Source organism: Ptychodera flava, chromosome 6 (genome assembly GCF_041260155.1).
Source record: "Ptychodera flava strain L36383 chromosome 6, AS_Pfla_20210202, whole genome shotgun sequence".
In the NCBI taxonomy this organism is placed as follows: Eukaryota; Metazoa; Hemichordata; class Enteropneusta; family Ptychoderidae; genus Ptychodera; species Ptychodera flava.
The window spans coordinates 31,824,418-31,843,145 of NC_091933.1; the positions used below are offsets into that span (position 1 = coordinate 31,824,418).

The window sequence follows — 18,728 nt, forward strand, 5'->3', positions numbered from 1 at the left end:
TGAGGTCATTTGGGGGTACCTGTGAACCCCTTAAGTCACTAAATCGAAATATCTTCAATTTATTAAACTTAATTACCATGATTACAACGATATCCCCAGTACTGTCGGACGGCGTTAATGAAAGACGACGACGAAAATTTCAAGGATTGAAAATTGAATAAGTCGTGTCTTGCCTGACAATATCCCAATAAACGAACAATGTTTCTGGATTTGAATACATATTCTTCCAATGACGTTAAGGGGTACATGTTAATATAGGTGGCGCTCTGCTTCATTCCCATTCATTGATGTCCGGTGGATTATGCCACCAGCTGAGCGGATGCACCGGTATATTCGAGATTCATATTCTGCCAGCGGTTTATACGTATTTTCGTCAATCGACACGTCTGTGTGGTTACCCATACAAAGTAAACCCTATATCACAAGTAAATAAATACTTGTAGACTGACCTTACGAAGCTGCGTGTGTATTTTCGCTGTATCCGAAGTAAGCTGTCGAAGTCGCCAACAATCTGTGGTACCGTACAACATATGACATTTTGGTAAACTTAAGCTTCAGAATGCTTCAACCCAAAGCCATATTTGCAATATTACTTGTGTTCTTGGATGTTGTGTCAACGTTGTCTTTCTTGAGCTGATCGTGAGGTAAGAATGCACCCGCGCAAACCCTCAATACTGTATTCATGAATACAAAATACTATCATGACCTTGACCATAGCCATGGTCACTCCACTCGAGTGACCATAGCTATGGTCATATTTACTATGAATTTCCTTCGATTTGACGATTGTGCTAGAAGCATTTCCAAACGCATTAACAATGTTGCTTATTAAGTAAAGGATCTAATAAATCCTACCTTAATCGTCCATATGTTAGGTGTTTACTTGTAACATGGAGGAAATAGACCATTTGTATTTCCTCCATGCTTGTAACCACTACCACCATAGCTGCAATAATTTTAGCCCATAGACGCTTGGCCATGTGTCAGCATCTCCTGTCATTTTTGCTGTGTACCGCCAGGTAAAAATCCGCAATGGCCAAATGATGGCAGATGCATTCTTGAGTATGTGTACAACACCATGTACACACATGTGCTAAGCCTTTGGGTCTGCATCTTCTCAGAGAAACACCATCAGTTATCCTGGTGAAGTTGCATGATATCACGGTTACTTTACCCCAATGACAGAGCAAATGGGGGTAGAGTAACCGTGATGATATTTAAAATGATGTCATACTGTATGTAGTAGGAAAACTGTGATGAGGTCGAGGTGACCACAACCGGCGACAAGAGGATGTGACTTACTAGGTCGAAATGGACAGGGGTTGTAGTGACCTGCTCCTACATGCAACCTGTTATGAATTGAACGGTCCTGAACCGGAATGATAGCTGCGCCTGTACATTTGTGACCATTTGAAAAAGATGTGTAGTATGACCAATGTAAATCCTGAACATATTTTGCTGAATGAGCAGAGATCTCTGAAAATCACACTTATATAATAAGTATCCGGTGATTAATATTCTTGAGCTACACTTTGTTTTCCAGAGATTTTCCGGGCAGTGGAAACATAGTGACATTTTCCCAGTTTCTGTTCATTGCCGTGGAAGGCTTCATCAACTACTTTCAGTTTGGAAGGACAAAACCTGCTATTCCTGTCAGGTGAGTTGTGACTAAAAAGAGTGAAGCCCTTATCATTTCAATGGCCTTTCTGTAATTTCAGGTGTCTCCAGTGCATCTTCTACATAGTTTTGAGGTTGATAACCATGACGTTATCTTTTTCAAAGAATTCTTTCATTGGAAACACAGTTGAAAGTCTACGCTTTCCCACTTAACAATCATGTGAATATGTGGTCGAAAATCAAGAAATAACTTTGAAAACTTGTCAAGTAATCCACTGTGCTTGCTGAGTCAGTCAGTCATGTGAACTTTGTTATGTAGTTAAGTAATTTGCTCTATCATCTGAGAACAATATTTCTTTGAGATGAATTTACCCAGAAACATGCGAAATACATATACATTAGCAGTAAAGAAATTCATGTTGTGAAAATTCAGGAAGATAAAGACACTCATCAGTGAGATGATAATGTATACTTACATCGCTGTACAATGAGATTTTTCCAATGTTTTTACATATCTATTTAACATTTTCTTTTTTTACTCTCAATTTGCTTTTTGTACCCAGGAAATATGCTACGATGGTGTTTTATTTCTTCCTCGTCAGCGTTGTCAACAACTATGCACTGAACTTCAACATAGCGTTACCTTTGCATATGATCTTCAGAGCTGTAAGTTCCTCAACTCAAGCTATCGTTCTGGCATTAACAATAACAGTTTATTTAAGCAATAAAGCACACCCAGCAATGGTATACCACAAGATTTTGACCAGTTCACGACATATATGCACGAGCGAAAGTGAGTGCATATTATATGAAGTGTACTGGCCAAAATCGAGTGGTATACCGTCGCTGGGTGTGATTTATTGCTATTATATCATAACAGTATATTGAAATTCTGACGTGGAACATCAAAAAGTGATTTTTGCTCAAGCTCAGAGCTCACGTGTATGCCAGCTGTGGTATATCACCAATATACCACCGTTCTTTTCACATCTTGACCAATCAGATCGCTGTATTTGCACCATCAATATACTGGTATGATATAATATTCGATATTGTATTCACCAAAAAGTAAAAAGCAAAAAGATGCATCCCATGGGGCTTTTTTCACAATCAGTTTCATTTGTCGTACATTTACTATAACAAACCAGGGCCCTGTGTGTGTCAAAATAAATCTCAATTTTATTCCTTGGTGTACAACATTTCAGCAGATTTAAATATTTTGGCGTACAGTGCGTGGAATTTGTGTTCTGTTGTGCCAAAAAATTTCGTCAGTATCAGAAAAATGTAATTTAACAATATTTAGGTGAAAGTTCCCTGTTTGACTACAGAAGAGTGGCCTGTGTTGACCAATTTTGCAAATCAAGGTAATCCTAGGGGGTCTAGTTGCTGGCGAGGCATTAAAAGGCTCCCTAAGAAAACCCTGTTTTCATAATGAAGATTGGGCGCAATGTTCTTCAGGTGCACCAAATCCTTGATTTCTATCAAAGTGAGCAATGAAACGTTTCTAAGGAAGTTTTTACTTTGTAGAAATACAAAAATATTATCCAGGGTGAGTTTTTCTGGCCTTTCTTATTCTTAAGGTAGCGGTAAAGGCTAGAGCGTCAGTTATAAACTTCAATAAAACTATTGAAACATGAAAGAAGTCAACATTCTCTGTGGAATAAAAAAAACTAGACATTTGGGGTCATAAGCATTGCAGAGTTATAGCCCATTGAAACTTCTGAAAAACTGACCAATAAGAGGAAGTTGGGGAGTCCTTAGTGTATTAACTATGGTAGAGGTCCCCTAGCTTTTAAAAAATGTTTGAAAAGGAAAGTCATTTTTTACTGTTTTTTAGGAAAGTTTGACAAGGCAGTGCTTGCATTCAGAATGCGTGACTGCTATTATAAATGCATTTTTAGATTCTTTGAGTGTCAAAGAGGTGTCAAAAGTGAGATTAACCAAAAAGACTGCTCTTTGACTTCAAAAGAGGGGTGCAAATATGGCTTGTTTTCAACAATTTTGACAGAATAACAGTTTTCCTACATAATTTTATACCAATTAAATCCAACCTTTGAAATGAGATATGGACATGGAATTTTTACAGCCTATTAACAAGGTTACAGATAAGATTTGTACGGCACAATTTTCCTGTATTTGAAGTACTTTTTGAAAAATCACATTTTGAAATTTGAAAGAATTTTTAATAATTTTTTGATATGTAAACCCATGTAAAATCATAAAAACAAATTTTATTTACAAATCCTGCCGTACAAATCTTACAATTAATAGTGTCAACATATTTATAACTAATTTGGTAATATTAATTTATTATTAAATTCAAAGATGTAAAAAAATATGAAAAATTAAATTTTAATATTGATTGGTGTCATATTTCAAAATCATGGCTACAAATATACAATTTTTTATATTCTTTGGAGAAAGTATTAACTAAGGGAGTTATCCTGAAAATTTGAACTAAATATCTTGATTCTAACACTTGAAACTTGACATTAACTCTGAGAAAAGAATTAGTGCAAAAATAGCCTTTACCGCTACCTCAAAACTAGATCTGTAAAGTCACTTTACCAACTGCTTTCAACATACAACACTCCCTCCTTTTCTTTCTAAGGGTTCTCTCATTGCTAACATGGTTTTAGGAATCCTGATGTTGAACAAAAGGCAAGTGGAATTCTGCATTTTCAATATTTTGAATATGTGTGCTCAAAATCTCTCTTAAGTTCCTTTCAAAATTGGGAATTTATTTGAGTTATAGTTTTTAATAAATTGTTGATTTAGTGTGTAATTTAAAAAAAAATATTACAGCTACTGTTTAACTTTTTCCAAATGTACAAAAAAGTATCAAAAGAAATTAATGATGAGTGGACCATAAGTCTAGAAACTGTCAGAGAGAAGCACTTTCATAATCAGGAACTTTTCTTTTTCTGTTATTTAGGTTTTTGTGAAGTCTTAGCAAAAGAATGAATTGATATTGCCGTTCAATTCTGTACTTTTATACTGATTTACAGAAACTGCCAATCAGGAAGAACATGCGAGCATGTGGAACAAACATACTTCAACAGTTTAAAAATGAATGCCAGTATACATGTAACTCATTGATCCAAAAGTTGTGATGAATGCGCAAGTGACTGGTACATACCATTAAAAATGGCCAATAACATTGTAAAGAAGCCATCTATATGGTGAACAGTGTAACACATACAAAATAAATTGCAGAAGATAATAAACTATACAGTGGAGTCATAAACTCAATATTTTATTTTTTTTTCCTTTACAGTTACAAATTTTCCAAGTATCTAGCTGTTTTGATGATTACTTTTGGCATCAGTATAGCTACAATAGCATCAGCAAACCAAGTTGTAAGTAAACTTTAACCGTGCTGTGTAAGCTAGATTTGCTGGAGTTTGTGTCCTCTATCAGATTGCATACATCAGTTTTCAAAAGTGAAAGCAGTGTTCCACACAGGGATGTTTAGGGCTGGGCTACTCCTCTTTTATTTATAAATTTATTCATATGTTAATAATCACATGAAAGATCAAATTTTCATGACAAAAGAATATGCTTATTATGTTGTGTTATGAAAATTTTTCTGCCCCACTGATTTTCCAAGCTGAACACTGAACACTGAATGGTATATAGGATCTTTTCTTCTGATGTAAATAAGTGACACATTTCAGAGACTTGAAAGTGACCAACTGTCCATGGCCTCTAGCCTGTTATCAATTAAACTTGTCTATATGCCCAGAATAAATGACGTTTACACTGAGAGCCTGCATGGACCAATGCCATATTTTATGAAAAGAGCCAGCCAAACGGTATCATTCATCCATATTTGGGGTTTAAGAATTTGAAAATCAGTCAGATTAGTCTAATAACAATAAGTATGAAGCAATGGATTGATCATAGTGACCACATTCATTGTTATTACCCCTTGTCCTGCCCAGTTCATATGTCACCATCAAGTCAAGTTGGTTAAGATATCCCTTATGTTGCAATTTAACAAAGACTTGAACATTTGAAGGCCGCTGAAAATGTAGTCACAGTAAACATGATTCTTACTGACTAAACCTATTATTACATACCATGCCAATACATGAAAATATGTGCAGGTACTTTTGCTCAATATTTCTTTTTTCAAACTCGGCAGATTGGGTAGTGATAGGCCTGATAAGATCAGGGTTGATGATATTTCACGGAGTTATAGCTGAGATTGGGAAACCAAGGTAAATGATGGAGGGATTACACAGTCCCGTATCATGACCTTGTTGATGCACTTCAGGAAGCATCTATGAAATTTATCAGCCAAAGTCAATGTTTCAGGCAATCAAATATTTCAAACTTGTCATGCATAACACTTGTGATGTTTTCTTTAAGGGAAAAGAAAAAGATCCAGAGATGTCGACGGGAGATTCACTGTACGATTTCATGATGTGGCTTATAGGTAAATAAAATGATTTACTCTAACTGTTTTAGAATTGTCTCAGAACATTAAGAACAGTAATATAGCTCTGGATTTCAGAACACTTACTAATATCGCACTAGATATTTTATCGAAAGTTAGCATTTTGTTGTGTCTTGGATAATTTTGTCACAATGTTTTGTCAAAGGTTTGACAGTTGAGTATCCAGGAGTGCTTCAGACATGACTGGAGTGTTCAGAAAGATAGAATAAACTACCTGTTACATCAAGCCGTCATCTCAGATGAAATTGTCTCTTGTGAATGTAAAATTTTTTTGTGCTTTATTTCAGGAATTTCCATGTTGGTATTTGCATTGTTTATGTCAGCATTGATGGGCATTTATCAAGAAAAACTCTATGGAGAATTTGGGAAACAGCCAAAGGAAGCCTTATTCTATAATGTAAGTTTGATATATCAAGGGGGCTTGTTTTTCGGTTTATGAGGAATTAGTGTGCCAATGCAAGCCATCAGACACACTTATACATAACACTTCAGCCAGCCTGGAAAACGAAAGTGATGACGTTGCACAAAGTTAGTGTGTACCAGGTTAAGTTTGGACTATTTTGTCACTGGTCAACATTGTGGTACAAGTGAAAACAAGTTGTGTTAGGAAGCTTAAAACTGTCACCTATCAAGTGTTATATTTCTATGGTAATATTACTGGAGAACGTCAAACTGCCCATGCAGTTAATCTGCTTTGAATGTTATTTAATGCAGTGAAAAAGTATGTTGATTTAGATTTTCTTTCAAGGGCAAAAGTAACAAATAGATTGATTTTATAAGTATGTGATTTATAGGAATATTCGCTATCGATAATGAGATATATTCACACACTTAGAAAATTCTTGTCATTGCTCTTTGTGTAAAGTAATATGTCATGCTTCAAGGTCCGTTCGTCACAAATTTTACAAAATTTGATACTATGGCTGAACTCCTGAATTACAAGGGGTTGCAAGAAAAACTCACGACTTTACTCAAAGTTCTCTTCAGAGTACGTGTATTTTATGAGTATCTTTTCCAAATTTGTCATCTCGTCTCTATATTTTCCCTGCCATCTCGTTCATCTCCGTAATCTGTTTTGAATCAGAGCATAAACACATGTCTTGTGAGACAAAGTACTGACTCCTAATATGCTTATCAATAGCAGATTTCTAGTTGTTTTTTGGCAGTTATGGTGTAGATCTTCAATTTGAGGTTCAACATTCACTGTCAGGGCAAAAATTTTTTCACAAGTTGATTCTAAGACCCTTCAAGATTGAATGAGTGTATCTGAAACAACAGGGTTTATTTTTGGAAGAATTGAGGTGAAATTTCTAGGAGATGTCATACAGACCAAGAGCTCTGCAAGAAATATCTGAACAATTTTGTCTCATTCTAGGTATGATGTCTGTACCCTTTCAATGCCTTTGTTTGGGCAAAAGCCCTGTAGTTACCAATGATAATTGTGGAGCCTTTTACCAGCAATTGAGATTGAACACTTCAAAGCTATCACACTATCTCTGTCAATGTTGGTCAGATTATATTTCATCAATGCCCCATTTGTACGTTTTTGTAAATGTATTATCTTTTAATCACCATGAAAAATTGTTGTGTCACTTGTACAGGCTGTCTTTAAGATCCACTGTATGAGGGCGCTCCCACCACTTGCTTCCTGCTTTTCTGCCATCCAGTTGTAAAGTGAGGGAGTGGTTTGTTATGATGGATCTTCCAGATTACTCAAAGGTTACCTCAAAATATGATCTTCCATCATGTAGATGCATTGTCTATCATGTGTACACTTCAGACATACACAAACATCAATTTTTTCCCCCAAGGTCAGATCTTGGTGAATTGTTTTGCAACCCTTGCGGAGCTTATCCAACAGGTGGTTGTCTGTCACCATCTGTTGTCCAGCATCTGTCATCCAGCTTCTGTCAACTTTTTGCATTCCAAGCTTCTTCTCTGAAACCACTTGTCCAGTTGGTTTGAAATTTGGTATGCAAGTTGCTATGGGTGACTTTCGTCAGGTTTTTCAAATCATGCAATAATTTGCATACTTGTATTTTTGTGGCAATTTTTCATGGTTTTGGTAAAAAAAATCATCTACTGTGAAACTGCTCATTAGATTGCTTTGAAGCTTCATATGAAGGTCTGCTTTGTACAAATTGTGCAAAAATCTTTAAAACTGTATTTTTCAGGCAATTTTTACTGTTTTGAGTCAAAATGATTCCAAAAATCATCAAAGTTCTTAGAATCTCCCAGTCTTTGATTGATTTTGTATATAGATTTGTAGGGATAACCGGATTCAAATTTGTTGAAATTATGATAAAATCGGCATACTTATAATATTCAGGAATATTTACTGGTTTTGGTCAGGGAAACGTTTGTCTGGACTGTTGAGCTGTGGTTAAATGTTAATGTTCAGTCAGGCGAAGTGCGTCAGCAGTCACACTGATGTAGCTAATGATCATAGTTTGGACTATCCCATCAAAAAAAAATAATCTACAGCATATTCAGATATTCAAATATGTCCCATGTTCATCAATATTCCCTTAATTGACAAACAAACCACACCTATTATCTTAGTTATCTTAAAATATCACAGCTGAGTTATATCAACTACTAGGTTGCTTGTTAATGCTTTCACCCAAGATTAGCAAGGAGACTCCATTGAAATGACAGGGGAAACCAGGAACACTCGCCTGCTAAGTTTCCCTGACAGACACTGTGAACAACAGTGTTGATGCACACACACACAGAGAACTTGTTCATAGTTGTGAAAATTTTAAACACAATTGTAAAGTGATGATTTTTCTTCTTTCATATTGTAACCACAGCATGCCCTACCGCTTCCAGGATTCATATTCCTCAGTAAAGATATCTACAATCATGTTATAATGTTCTCACAAACAGGTATGTTTTGAACCTTGTCTCAACATTTTTTCATTCAAACATAGTGTCAAAAGTTAGATTAAAGCATCATTCTTCCCAGAAGATTAAACAGAACTTCCCCAATAAAAGCCAGGTTATCGTAAATCAATGCAAATGTAAAAGAGCCACGCTACTGATGATACGTGCCATATTTGGTCCCAGACTCCCATAATTTTGCCATGCTTCAGGCGTTCATTGTCATTTAATCTTGTATATGATGTCTGTGAATATATAGCGATTAAACTTGAGTTGAAAATAACTGGAAACTGTTCGGTTTTGTCAGAGAACACGTATGTTTCAACACATGTTCCCTACGCGACCATTTAACCCCGCTTTGCATATGTCACAAAAGTGCTCATCAAGATTATTCACATTTATTGTAGATCAAAGTGATGCTCTGAGAATTCAAAAACTCCCACCCAGTGTATGCAAATTGCTGCATCATCAGTAATCCCCCTATCGTTGTGCACCCATGGTCCTGTAACTTCCTGTTTACAGAACATAAGAAATTGCTTTCAACCAACAAAACTGCAAAACTGTTGCATTCAGCTGAATTTTCTATGCTTGAGTCTTCATTTTGTTTTCCTTCAATGAAAATTCTCAACAGCAGGTCAAAAGACTTTCTCCTCAAAACGCCATCTACAGTGAAAGTGATTGGATAATCTACAAAAGATGGGAAGAGAATGTGTATTGTTATTGTCTAGAAATCTTTGAAGTATTATAATTGAGGAGTTAATCTGTCTACCTTGATATCATGTGTTTTTTAGGTGTTGAACCTAACCCACAGGTTTCATGACTTAAAAGTGTGAGAAAGGGTTTCTGATGTCTGATTTGCAAAATGTTTGCAAATGTTTCACTTTCAATACACAATTTGAAAGTCTTCAGCTTCTGTACATACACTGTAGCTGTCCATTGTGCTCGATCGAAAGAGTCAACTCTAGGTCCACTTTGTTCTTGTTATTGGGAAGTATCGTATAAAATTAACACAGGTATAGAAAAGCTTTGATTTTGTGTTTACTCTGTAATACTGCACTCTGTATGGACTACTCCAGTCCAATAGCATTTTGAGAAAATGAGCAAATCACTATAAGATATGTTCAAGATACTGAACTTACGTGGAATGATCATCAAAAATAAGCTATGTACAAGATACTGAACTTATGGGGGAATGATAATCAAAAAATAAACAAGTGTAACCCACGCATTCTTGTGGCAGTTTATAGATATTTTGGAAAGGGGGAAACAATTTGTCGTGAAAAAAGTAAAAGGTGTCATTGCAAAAAGCAAAAATGTGTGTAAATTAAACAACAACTTGAATTATGATATCAAAAGTATGAAATCGCAGTCTTGGAGATTACCTATATTTCAATCTGATTTATATCAACAACAGACATTGGTAGTCAGGCAAGTCATCTGTGTATATATGTACACAGAACTGCATACAGGGGTTACAGTGATATCAATCTGAAGACAAAGTTACCTTCCATTTTCATACTTATTACATAGTTTATGTAATGAATTAGGAAATGTTGATTGTTTGTTTGAGGAGAAAGCAATTTCTTTATAAATATTTTTGAATGGTTTTGCAGTGTACTTGTGTTGAATAGTTTGAATGGAAAACAGGAAACTGGTCGTAAGTCTCGTTACAAAGCGCTTAAGTTCGGCAACAAGAGGAGTCATGAATATCATAAAGGTCTTTACAGATAATAATAAAGATCACAGTCCTGTGATTACCCATAATTAAATCTAAAATGTGTATCAATAAACATCAGTAATCAGACAAGCCTTATGTACTTGTGGAAATATACAAAGGTGTTTAACGATATCGAAGGCGTAGAATGTGCCTCGTCTTTATTCTTATTACATGGTTTTAATAACTTCCAAAATGTTGATTGTTCTTTCAAGGAGATAGCTATAATAACACTATAGAATAAATTTAACAAAATGTAGTTTCACCTCTCTTCTAATGCAGAGAACAGTTTTATCAATTTTTGTCTTCATGATTTTGAGAAAAGCACTTTTTGTTAGACATCTGATAATAAGACTCAAGTTTAATAAAGTGTCACAAGTGCCATTTTGTTACGATTTTTTCGTGTTTTTGAACCATAACTCAGCTATCTCCGTACAGATTTCGTTCAAACTTGGCACACAGACATTGTATTGTAGTGTGCACGTGCATGTCAATTAATGGTGCGATGCAATCCAAGCGGGGACTGTGTCATCAGCGATGACTTGTTTTAAAGTTGACATTGTTAATCTAATATACATTTTTTAATGACTTTTTCACTTACAGAATTGTTGTTTGGAGTTCCAAAGATGTGGGTTTATCTCCTTGGTAACTGCATTACTCAGTATCCTTTTACAATGAAAGACACTAAAGTTGACTTTCCAATCTGATGTGTGACACAAGATATACAACTACACACACATGGTATAGGCCAATAAGTAGATTGCTTTCTCACTTTCTTATTGCTTTCTCACTTTCTTCTGGAATTCTTGTGAAATGTTCAAAATGTGGCACACACACACACGCACTCTCTCTCTCTCATACATACACACACACACACACACACACACACATACACAAATACATCTGTTTATACACGCTGTTTATAATTATTTATCATATTATATTTTCAACTTTACCTGGATAATGCTTTGCTTTTTGAATTAAGGTGAGTTCAGTTACATTGCTAATCTTTCAGGTATTCTTGCAGTTATAGGTATATTCAGAATTCGATCCTGTGCCTTCTACCATGTAGTAAAATTGCTGTACCAAAGAATCCATGAGTATGTAATAGGATCTATCATAAATTTTCTGTCTCTCAAGTTATATAGTAATTTATAACCATACTGGAAAGCTCAGCTTTCAAGGTAGTACAGGAGGTTGACAACACCCTGTATTCATATAGATGAAAACAAGATAACATCCTTGAAGAGTTTAATCTCATGCAAAATAATTTGACCTTCAACTGACCTTAGAGATCGCATTTAGTAGATGATGAATGACCAGGCCTGTTATGGGGTTTCATTCTCTATCATGAATGTCACTGTCATGGATTGTATCTCAAATACTGAGTAACATTTAAGGTATTGTGTCCTTGGAACAGATATTTGTGTGGACTCATTCTGAAGCCCTTTAAGTAAATGAAGTTTATGCAATCTTGAAATTTAATTTTTTCCCATAGAATTGACACAGAGTATAGCAGCTGATAATAAGTATTTAGTAAATGTTTGGTAATTTGTTTCTCAAATCTCAACTTAAAATTGTGACCCTGAGTTTTATTCTTGATTATAAAAGAGAATGATTTAAAGTTTACTTTAGAAAAGTTTGAGCAAAAGTCTAAAACTTTTTCTTTCAAGGTATACATTTCATTAAATTATCATTAAATGTCCGTCCAGCTGACTCTTCAAAGAAAGTGAAAGATAAAAGATTACATACACACCCCAACCCTGTATATTGACAAGTTTTGATTCGATCACAGCAAAATTTTCTCATCAGATAGTCATCCGACTGTACAATTGCATATAACAAACCCCCCTACCTGTTCAGGAAGCGATTTGATAAAAACAGGAAAGACTTTTTTCAGCCATTTTCATGCTATTCAGCCCGTAGTATGTTTGGAAGGTTGAACTGCTATGCTGTTGATTGACAAATGGGATGAGATGTTGGATAAATAGATCTAAGCTAGGGACTGTCATTTGGATTCAGTCTGCTTATTCACAATTTACAATGTGGGAACTCGGGAGTTGGTTAGCTTCTTCGAGAAATTTTGGAATTATTGTAGTCCTGATTCATGTAAAGGCAGGTGAATACTAATCAGAGCATTCATATTTTCAATTTTACAGGCAATCTCATGCCAAAGGTTAAGTATCTTCAAAGTTCACAGTGCATTCTCCTATTGCCATATAAAAGTTGGATTCTGTATATTTCACAAAAGAGACGGTTGTCCGGTATTCGTGTCAGACCCTTTGAATTTGAGGTATGCTTCAGCAGCTTTGCAATACAATTGTGTAATACCGTAAACTGCTGACTTGGTAATGTACGTAATCAGGTCAAACTAATGTTCAAAAAGTGTGGAGCATATGGACAACACTGTAGAATACTGGGCTCAGGCTAATCTATAATAGCATTCAACATTATCCTAGGGGTTATGTTAGTATTTATTCACCATTAAAAGGCACCCTTAGCAAAGCACTGATTTCTATGATGAGTGGGATGTGGCCCAGTGTTCTCAATTGTGCCGGTGTACATAGGAGGAAAAAGAAGTCTTATCTTTAACCTCAGGATTGGATAATTTATGCATAACCTCCATAAAAGCCAGGCCCTAAAACTGTGTTAACGCGGCTCACCTCTTCAGTCGGGACGGGTTTATGGTTTTGAAGCCATGCGTTGTGCGTACAGAGGTCAGGGTCTGTAGACATGTGAATAAGTGGCTCATCCATAATGTTGGCTTGTTCATTCTGAATGGCAGGAATAGGTCATGTGGCCTGTGATATGCTGTAAGCAGCTGCAGGAAAGAAGAGAAACCCTCTTTTCCTTGTACAAAAGTTACAAAATAATTCTAAGTACTTAGTATACATGTAGGTTTATTTATTTATGTTGTGCATTGCCGATATGGCCTCTATAGACTGTAGTTTTCACTTTCACATTCAAGGAAAGAAAGTGCTCCTCCTGCAGACTCTATCATGTACTGATACAAATGTTTATACACTTGCAGTTGTTGCAGTTGTTCATGAACGGAAAAAGTTAATGCAAATGTGCATGTTCCTTAACACTTGCCTCAGATATGTCTGCATCAATGGTGTCTTCATCTTGACAACAGAGTGTCCATCTCTCATCGTCACCTTGGTGATAACTCTCAGGAAGTTTGTTAGTTTGTTGTTTTCTATCCTCTACTTTCAGAACCCCTTCACAACATACCACTGGATTGGAACTTTACTGGTCTTTACAGGAACTTTCGTTTTCATCGACATTGTCAACATCATTCGGGAAATATTCTTTGCTCCAAAAACAAAGGCACAGTAAAACTATGTACTGGCAATCATTAAAAAATTCACATTTTTAAGTTTGTTTTTAATGCAGTGAGACAATAATTCTTATGAAATCTACAAACGATACTGTTATCAAAAGTACCCACATGTGTATGTTGTTACATTTTGACTTTTTATATGATTATTACCTCATACGACATAAATTTTTATATATATTTTGTGCACAGAAAAAGAAACAAAATATTGTGTCTTACAAACAAGATGTATGTAATTTTGTGAGTGACAATTAAGTTTGTATCCCAGCATCTTATAATACATGTATGTGCAGACGTGGTAGTTGATAAGGGAAGGTACTTTCTTAAGCCATATCAGAATATAAGGTTTAATGCCCTCTCTCATATTTACAAGTTTGTACAAGATTAAACTGCTTTCCAAGCAATTCATAGATGACTACACATACTGTGTATATGGAAACATTGGTGCTTTTTAGATCTTTCTAGAGTTTAAGTTTCATGACAGTTCCTCTGTAGTTTCCATATATGTCAGTTGTGATTGAATGGAAGCACAGAGCCACTGGTGCTTTTGAAACTAATAAGTGAAGTTTCTCTGAAAGGTACTTCAAATGTCACCATAGCAACATGCTCTGCAATCCAATGATTAAATTTAAAACTACTTTGTCTTAGAATCATAGGACATTGTCTAATATCAATCACAAACATAAAAAGGATAAATTTTGTTTTCAATGTTATCAATAATTTTTTTTTATTTTTAGCTCTCAGTTGCCATATTTAAATCTGGCAAAAGAAGCTGTGGGGTAATAGGTATCTGGTGTCTATCGTCTGTCTGTATGTCATTCTGTCTTTCCACTCAGTTTTCTCAGAAACGATTGCATTTATCAGCTTGAAATTTAGTGTGTTTGTGAAATTTGGGCCAAGAATTGAATTTCTAAGATCTTAATGTCATGGCTCTAAAATATCCACACAAGCTCAATAAATACAAAGATAAAAAGATATTTTAAGAGCCAAAACTACAAAATTTACATCTTTGAAATTTTGCAAATAGTAGTCCTACTGGGTTGGAGATCTAAGTTTCATCAAGCTGATCGTTTGACTAATATGTAAAAATGAGCAAAATACATATAAATTCAGGTAAAATAATCTTTTTATTTAAAACTGCTCATGCTAGGACTTGAAATTTTGTTCAATGCTTCTTATTTAGATGCAGATTTGGATTTGTTCAAAGCTAATCGCTCACATAAATTATAGGTATACATTATCCTGAAAAAATGTAAAAAATCCTAATCTCAGAAAGTATTCCAGTCTGTAACTTGAGCATTTTCTAAATGTTTTCCTAACAGCATTTATATACACTTTGTGTTCAAACCAGAGTTGGTAGAACTGATGTGCAAATCAGCAGTATGTGAAAAATTGTTAAAAGTCACTAACTCAAATACTACAGTGGCCCTAGGGCTGTTAAATTGGGAGGGTGTATTTCTATTTTGATGCACTTGTAAGCGTTTGCCTGCTAAGTTGATGAAATGACTATTGTGAAAATCAGAGAAGTAAATCTTCAAAAAAGGTCAAAAAAATTCTTCATGCAAAAAGTTCCATTTCTATGACTTTGAAAGCTGATAGAGATATCCTCAGTGGCATTTAAACTTATGCTTGTTCAAATCGAAGTCGGATAAATGACCAATTCTGAAATTTTTTATTTCAAAACAATGTTAAAAGTATACTGTCACCTGTTCCAATTTTGCCACAGTTACCATGGAAAGAGAAAATCTAACCAATCACAGATTTTAAGCGGGTGGCCGCTTTTTAAAAACAGCACCCTCTCATGGGCATTTTGAATACCAACGAATGCCCCTTTGACCATATATGGGCATATTTAGATTACAGGTGACTGTATACCTTTAAAACTGAGTAAAAATTGCAATTCATAAACTACTTTGCATAGGAATTTGAAATGTAGTAGAATAGTCCTATTTTACTGCAAATTCAAGATGATTGAAATCAAATTGACAGCCAAAATTCTAAATTCACACAGCATTCACGCTGTGATTAGAGTACCTGCTGAAGATGCTTGTTATCGACAAGTTGGAACAAAGTAGAACTGATATGCAAATGAGCAAAGTAGATGGTCAAACAGTACAACATCATAAAGTAGTTAACAGCACTTAAAATTTGCACCATAAGAATGTCTTCTAATCACAAAGCTTTTCACAAGTAGTAAAAAGTGGAAATTTATAGAAGGTCTCCATAATATTTCTTGTGTGTTCACACATCGTCAACTGGAAGCACACTGCCATCAATGACTGTATTTTCAATTATTTGAAAGTGACAAAGCATTATTCAATGGGGTTTTAAGAATCTGTTACATATATGTAGTTGTGTCACAGGTCATACCTTCAACTTTTTTACATCCCCACAATTTTTTTAAAGTGCCACCGCCTAGATAAATACAGTGGTAGGTATAATTAGAGTGGTGAAGATATTTACTTCATTTTACTGATAGAAAATTAGAAAGTTAAATCCTAACAAATTTTTCCTGCTATGTATACAGCTGCACTGTCGCACAACTCAGGAAACATGGAAGCAAACTGTTAAGACTTTTTAAGTTTTATATCTGGTAGCGATATAATATATTTTAAAAACCAGATCATTTATATTCCAAGATGTAATTTCTCTGTATGTCTATAAACTGTAAGAAATGCTGGATACTGCTGGATTAAAGGTGTATATATGGATTCTGTGATGTTAGGCAGAAATACCTCATTTTGAAATGTGTTGTTGTTGCAAAACTTAAAAAATACTGAAATTATGGAGTCGGATAATCTACAGTGAATCACTAAAAACCGGGATTTATGTCCAGGTACATCGTACAGCGGAGGTATTTTCCTCAACAATACGTGTCTCGGACAATACTAAAGCATACAATGGACACAAATCCCAATATTTTGCAAATAACATTGTTAGACACCTTTTCTAGATTGATTTTAATGGAATAGTCAAAAGTATAGAGTTTTTAGAATGTCCTGTCATACACTGTGTCACCCAATTGGGAACAGACTGGAAACGCATTCACTATGTCCAATAACCAAACAGAACTAGAATTCAGCCTACACAGTACAGCAAAAGTGCTAAAAATCAGTTCAGAACCATAATTTGGCACATAAACTCACTGGATTTGGACTGATACTATTCACTGCTTGACTTATTAATTTTTAGATGTGTAATTCTTTATAAAGCATTGTGAAATATTGTCTAGTTTTCTTCGTCTTCAGAAACTTATGAGGTCAAAGGTCAAATAGCATCCAATGATATTCAAAGTTATTGTACTTGCGTCAATGTTATTTGACTCTCTGTCCTCTATACCAAAACTTACTTTTATGATGAAATTACATTGGTCACAGACGCAGATGTGTAATAATGTTTGTTACAGGGATTCTGATAGCCATGATTTCACATCTCCTCTATGGCTTGAGGGATTGACCATTACATCTTGGGAAGGGGGTTGGTCAAAACAGAAAAAATCTGCAGGATAAAAATTCATGAATAATTTGGCACCTGTGCTGATTTTGAAAAAACACTATCCTTATAAAAAAAGGCCAAAAAAATATGTGTATTTGGTGAAATAATTGTAGTGCCTGTCAAAGTTTAAGAAAATTGTGTCAAACTTTGGAACGTAAAGAAAAAAATTGTGTGTCAGAATCCTGACTTACTACCCCCTTCCCAAGATAAAATGGTCCATCCCTTACCAAATGGTGCATATTGAACGATAGAAAATACTAGTAGTACATGTATAGTGTCAATGAGAGAAGGCAATCATGTCTCTTTGTAACAGTTATTTTCACAACAATTCAAAAACAACTGGGAAAAAAATGGAAAATATAGTTGTAAATTTTAAAGAAAGATAAAAACAAAAGATATGTAGTTAAAAGTTGGTAGTGGCTGCCCAATTATTGTTAGGCAGTCAGTTTTTAGGGGAGAAATAATCAAAAACGTGTTTTCAAAGTGTGCTCATCTGACCAACTAAACACTCGGCCATAAACCTGATACCTATTTATGTGAAGAATGCGGATATAAACATAAGTTGCAATTTGAAGCCCCATTAGGTTTCAAAAGTATTGTTGAACAGACAGGGTCGTAATTACTCTTTATCATCTCAAATGAATTGTACTGTACTCAACCCTTTCATCACCCCCAAGTTTTGGTACACCCCACCCTTTGAATTACAGGATGAGTTCAACCAGTGCACTGGAAAACAGGTAGTGAAAGGGTTGCACGCCAGGCATTCCTCGTGTATCACATTCTTGTCACTTCTGAATAAACTGAAATTGTGAAAACTGTATTACTTCTTTGTTTTTCATAAGACAAAACCGGCAACATTCAAGAAGTGGTTTTTACGGTACATTGCAGTGAGTGCTGCCATTACTGGTTACTGTGCTTTTATAGTCTATGTCAGGTATGACATCATCAGTTTTTGTTGCAATACTTCTTGAATATTGTCACAAAACAGTTAAATATGTTACTTCCATAAGAAGTGTCTCCATGGGCTTAGTTTGTTTTGTTTTTTTCGCTGTTGAATAATTATACCTTTTAAACTGTGCATAATATGATACTAATTATCCAGTTGATCAACGTTAAGTAATAACATCTCTAATTTTATGTGCGTTTTTCAAACAATCATTAGACAATCATCAAATATTGCGATCCCTTTACTCAACAGATGTCAAATTATGCCCAAC

General features: G+C 35.0%; 1 protein-coding gene across 1 annotated transcript; it reads left to right on the plus strand.

Moving 5' to 3' along the window:
* The first annotated feature begins 498 nt into the window (after positions 1 to 498).
* On the plus strand, positions 499 to 18,331 carry LOC139135496 (UDP-xylose and UDP-N-acetylglucosamine transporter-like). The gene is given in 11 exon segments (XM_070702897.1): positions 499 to 599; positions 602 to 644; positions 1,544 to 1,657; positions 2,181 to 2,283; positions 4,229 to 4,278; positions 4,895 to 4,976; positions 5,992 to 6,058; positions 6,367 to 6,476; positions 8,893 to 8,968; positions 11,280 to 11,337; positions 13,775 to 18,331. Coding segments are annotated over 11 exon segments (984 nt in total). The 5' UTR covers positions 499 to 559; the 3' UTR covers positions 14,016 to 18,331.
* Positions 18,332 to 18,728: the final 397 nt, after the last annotated feature.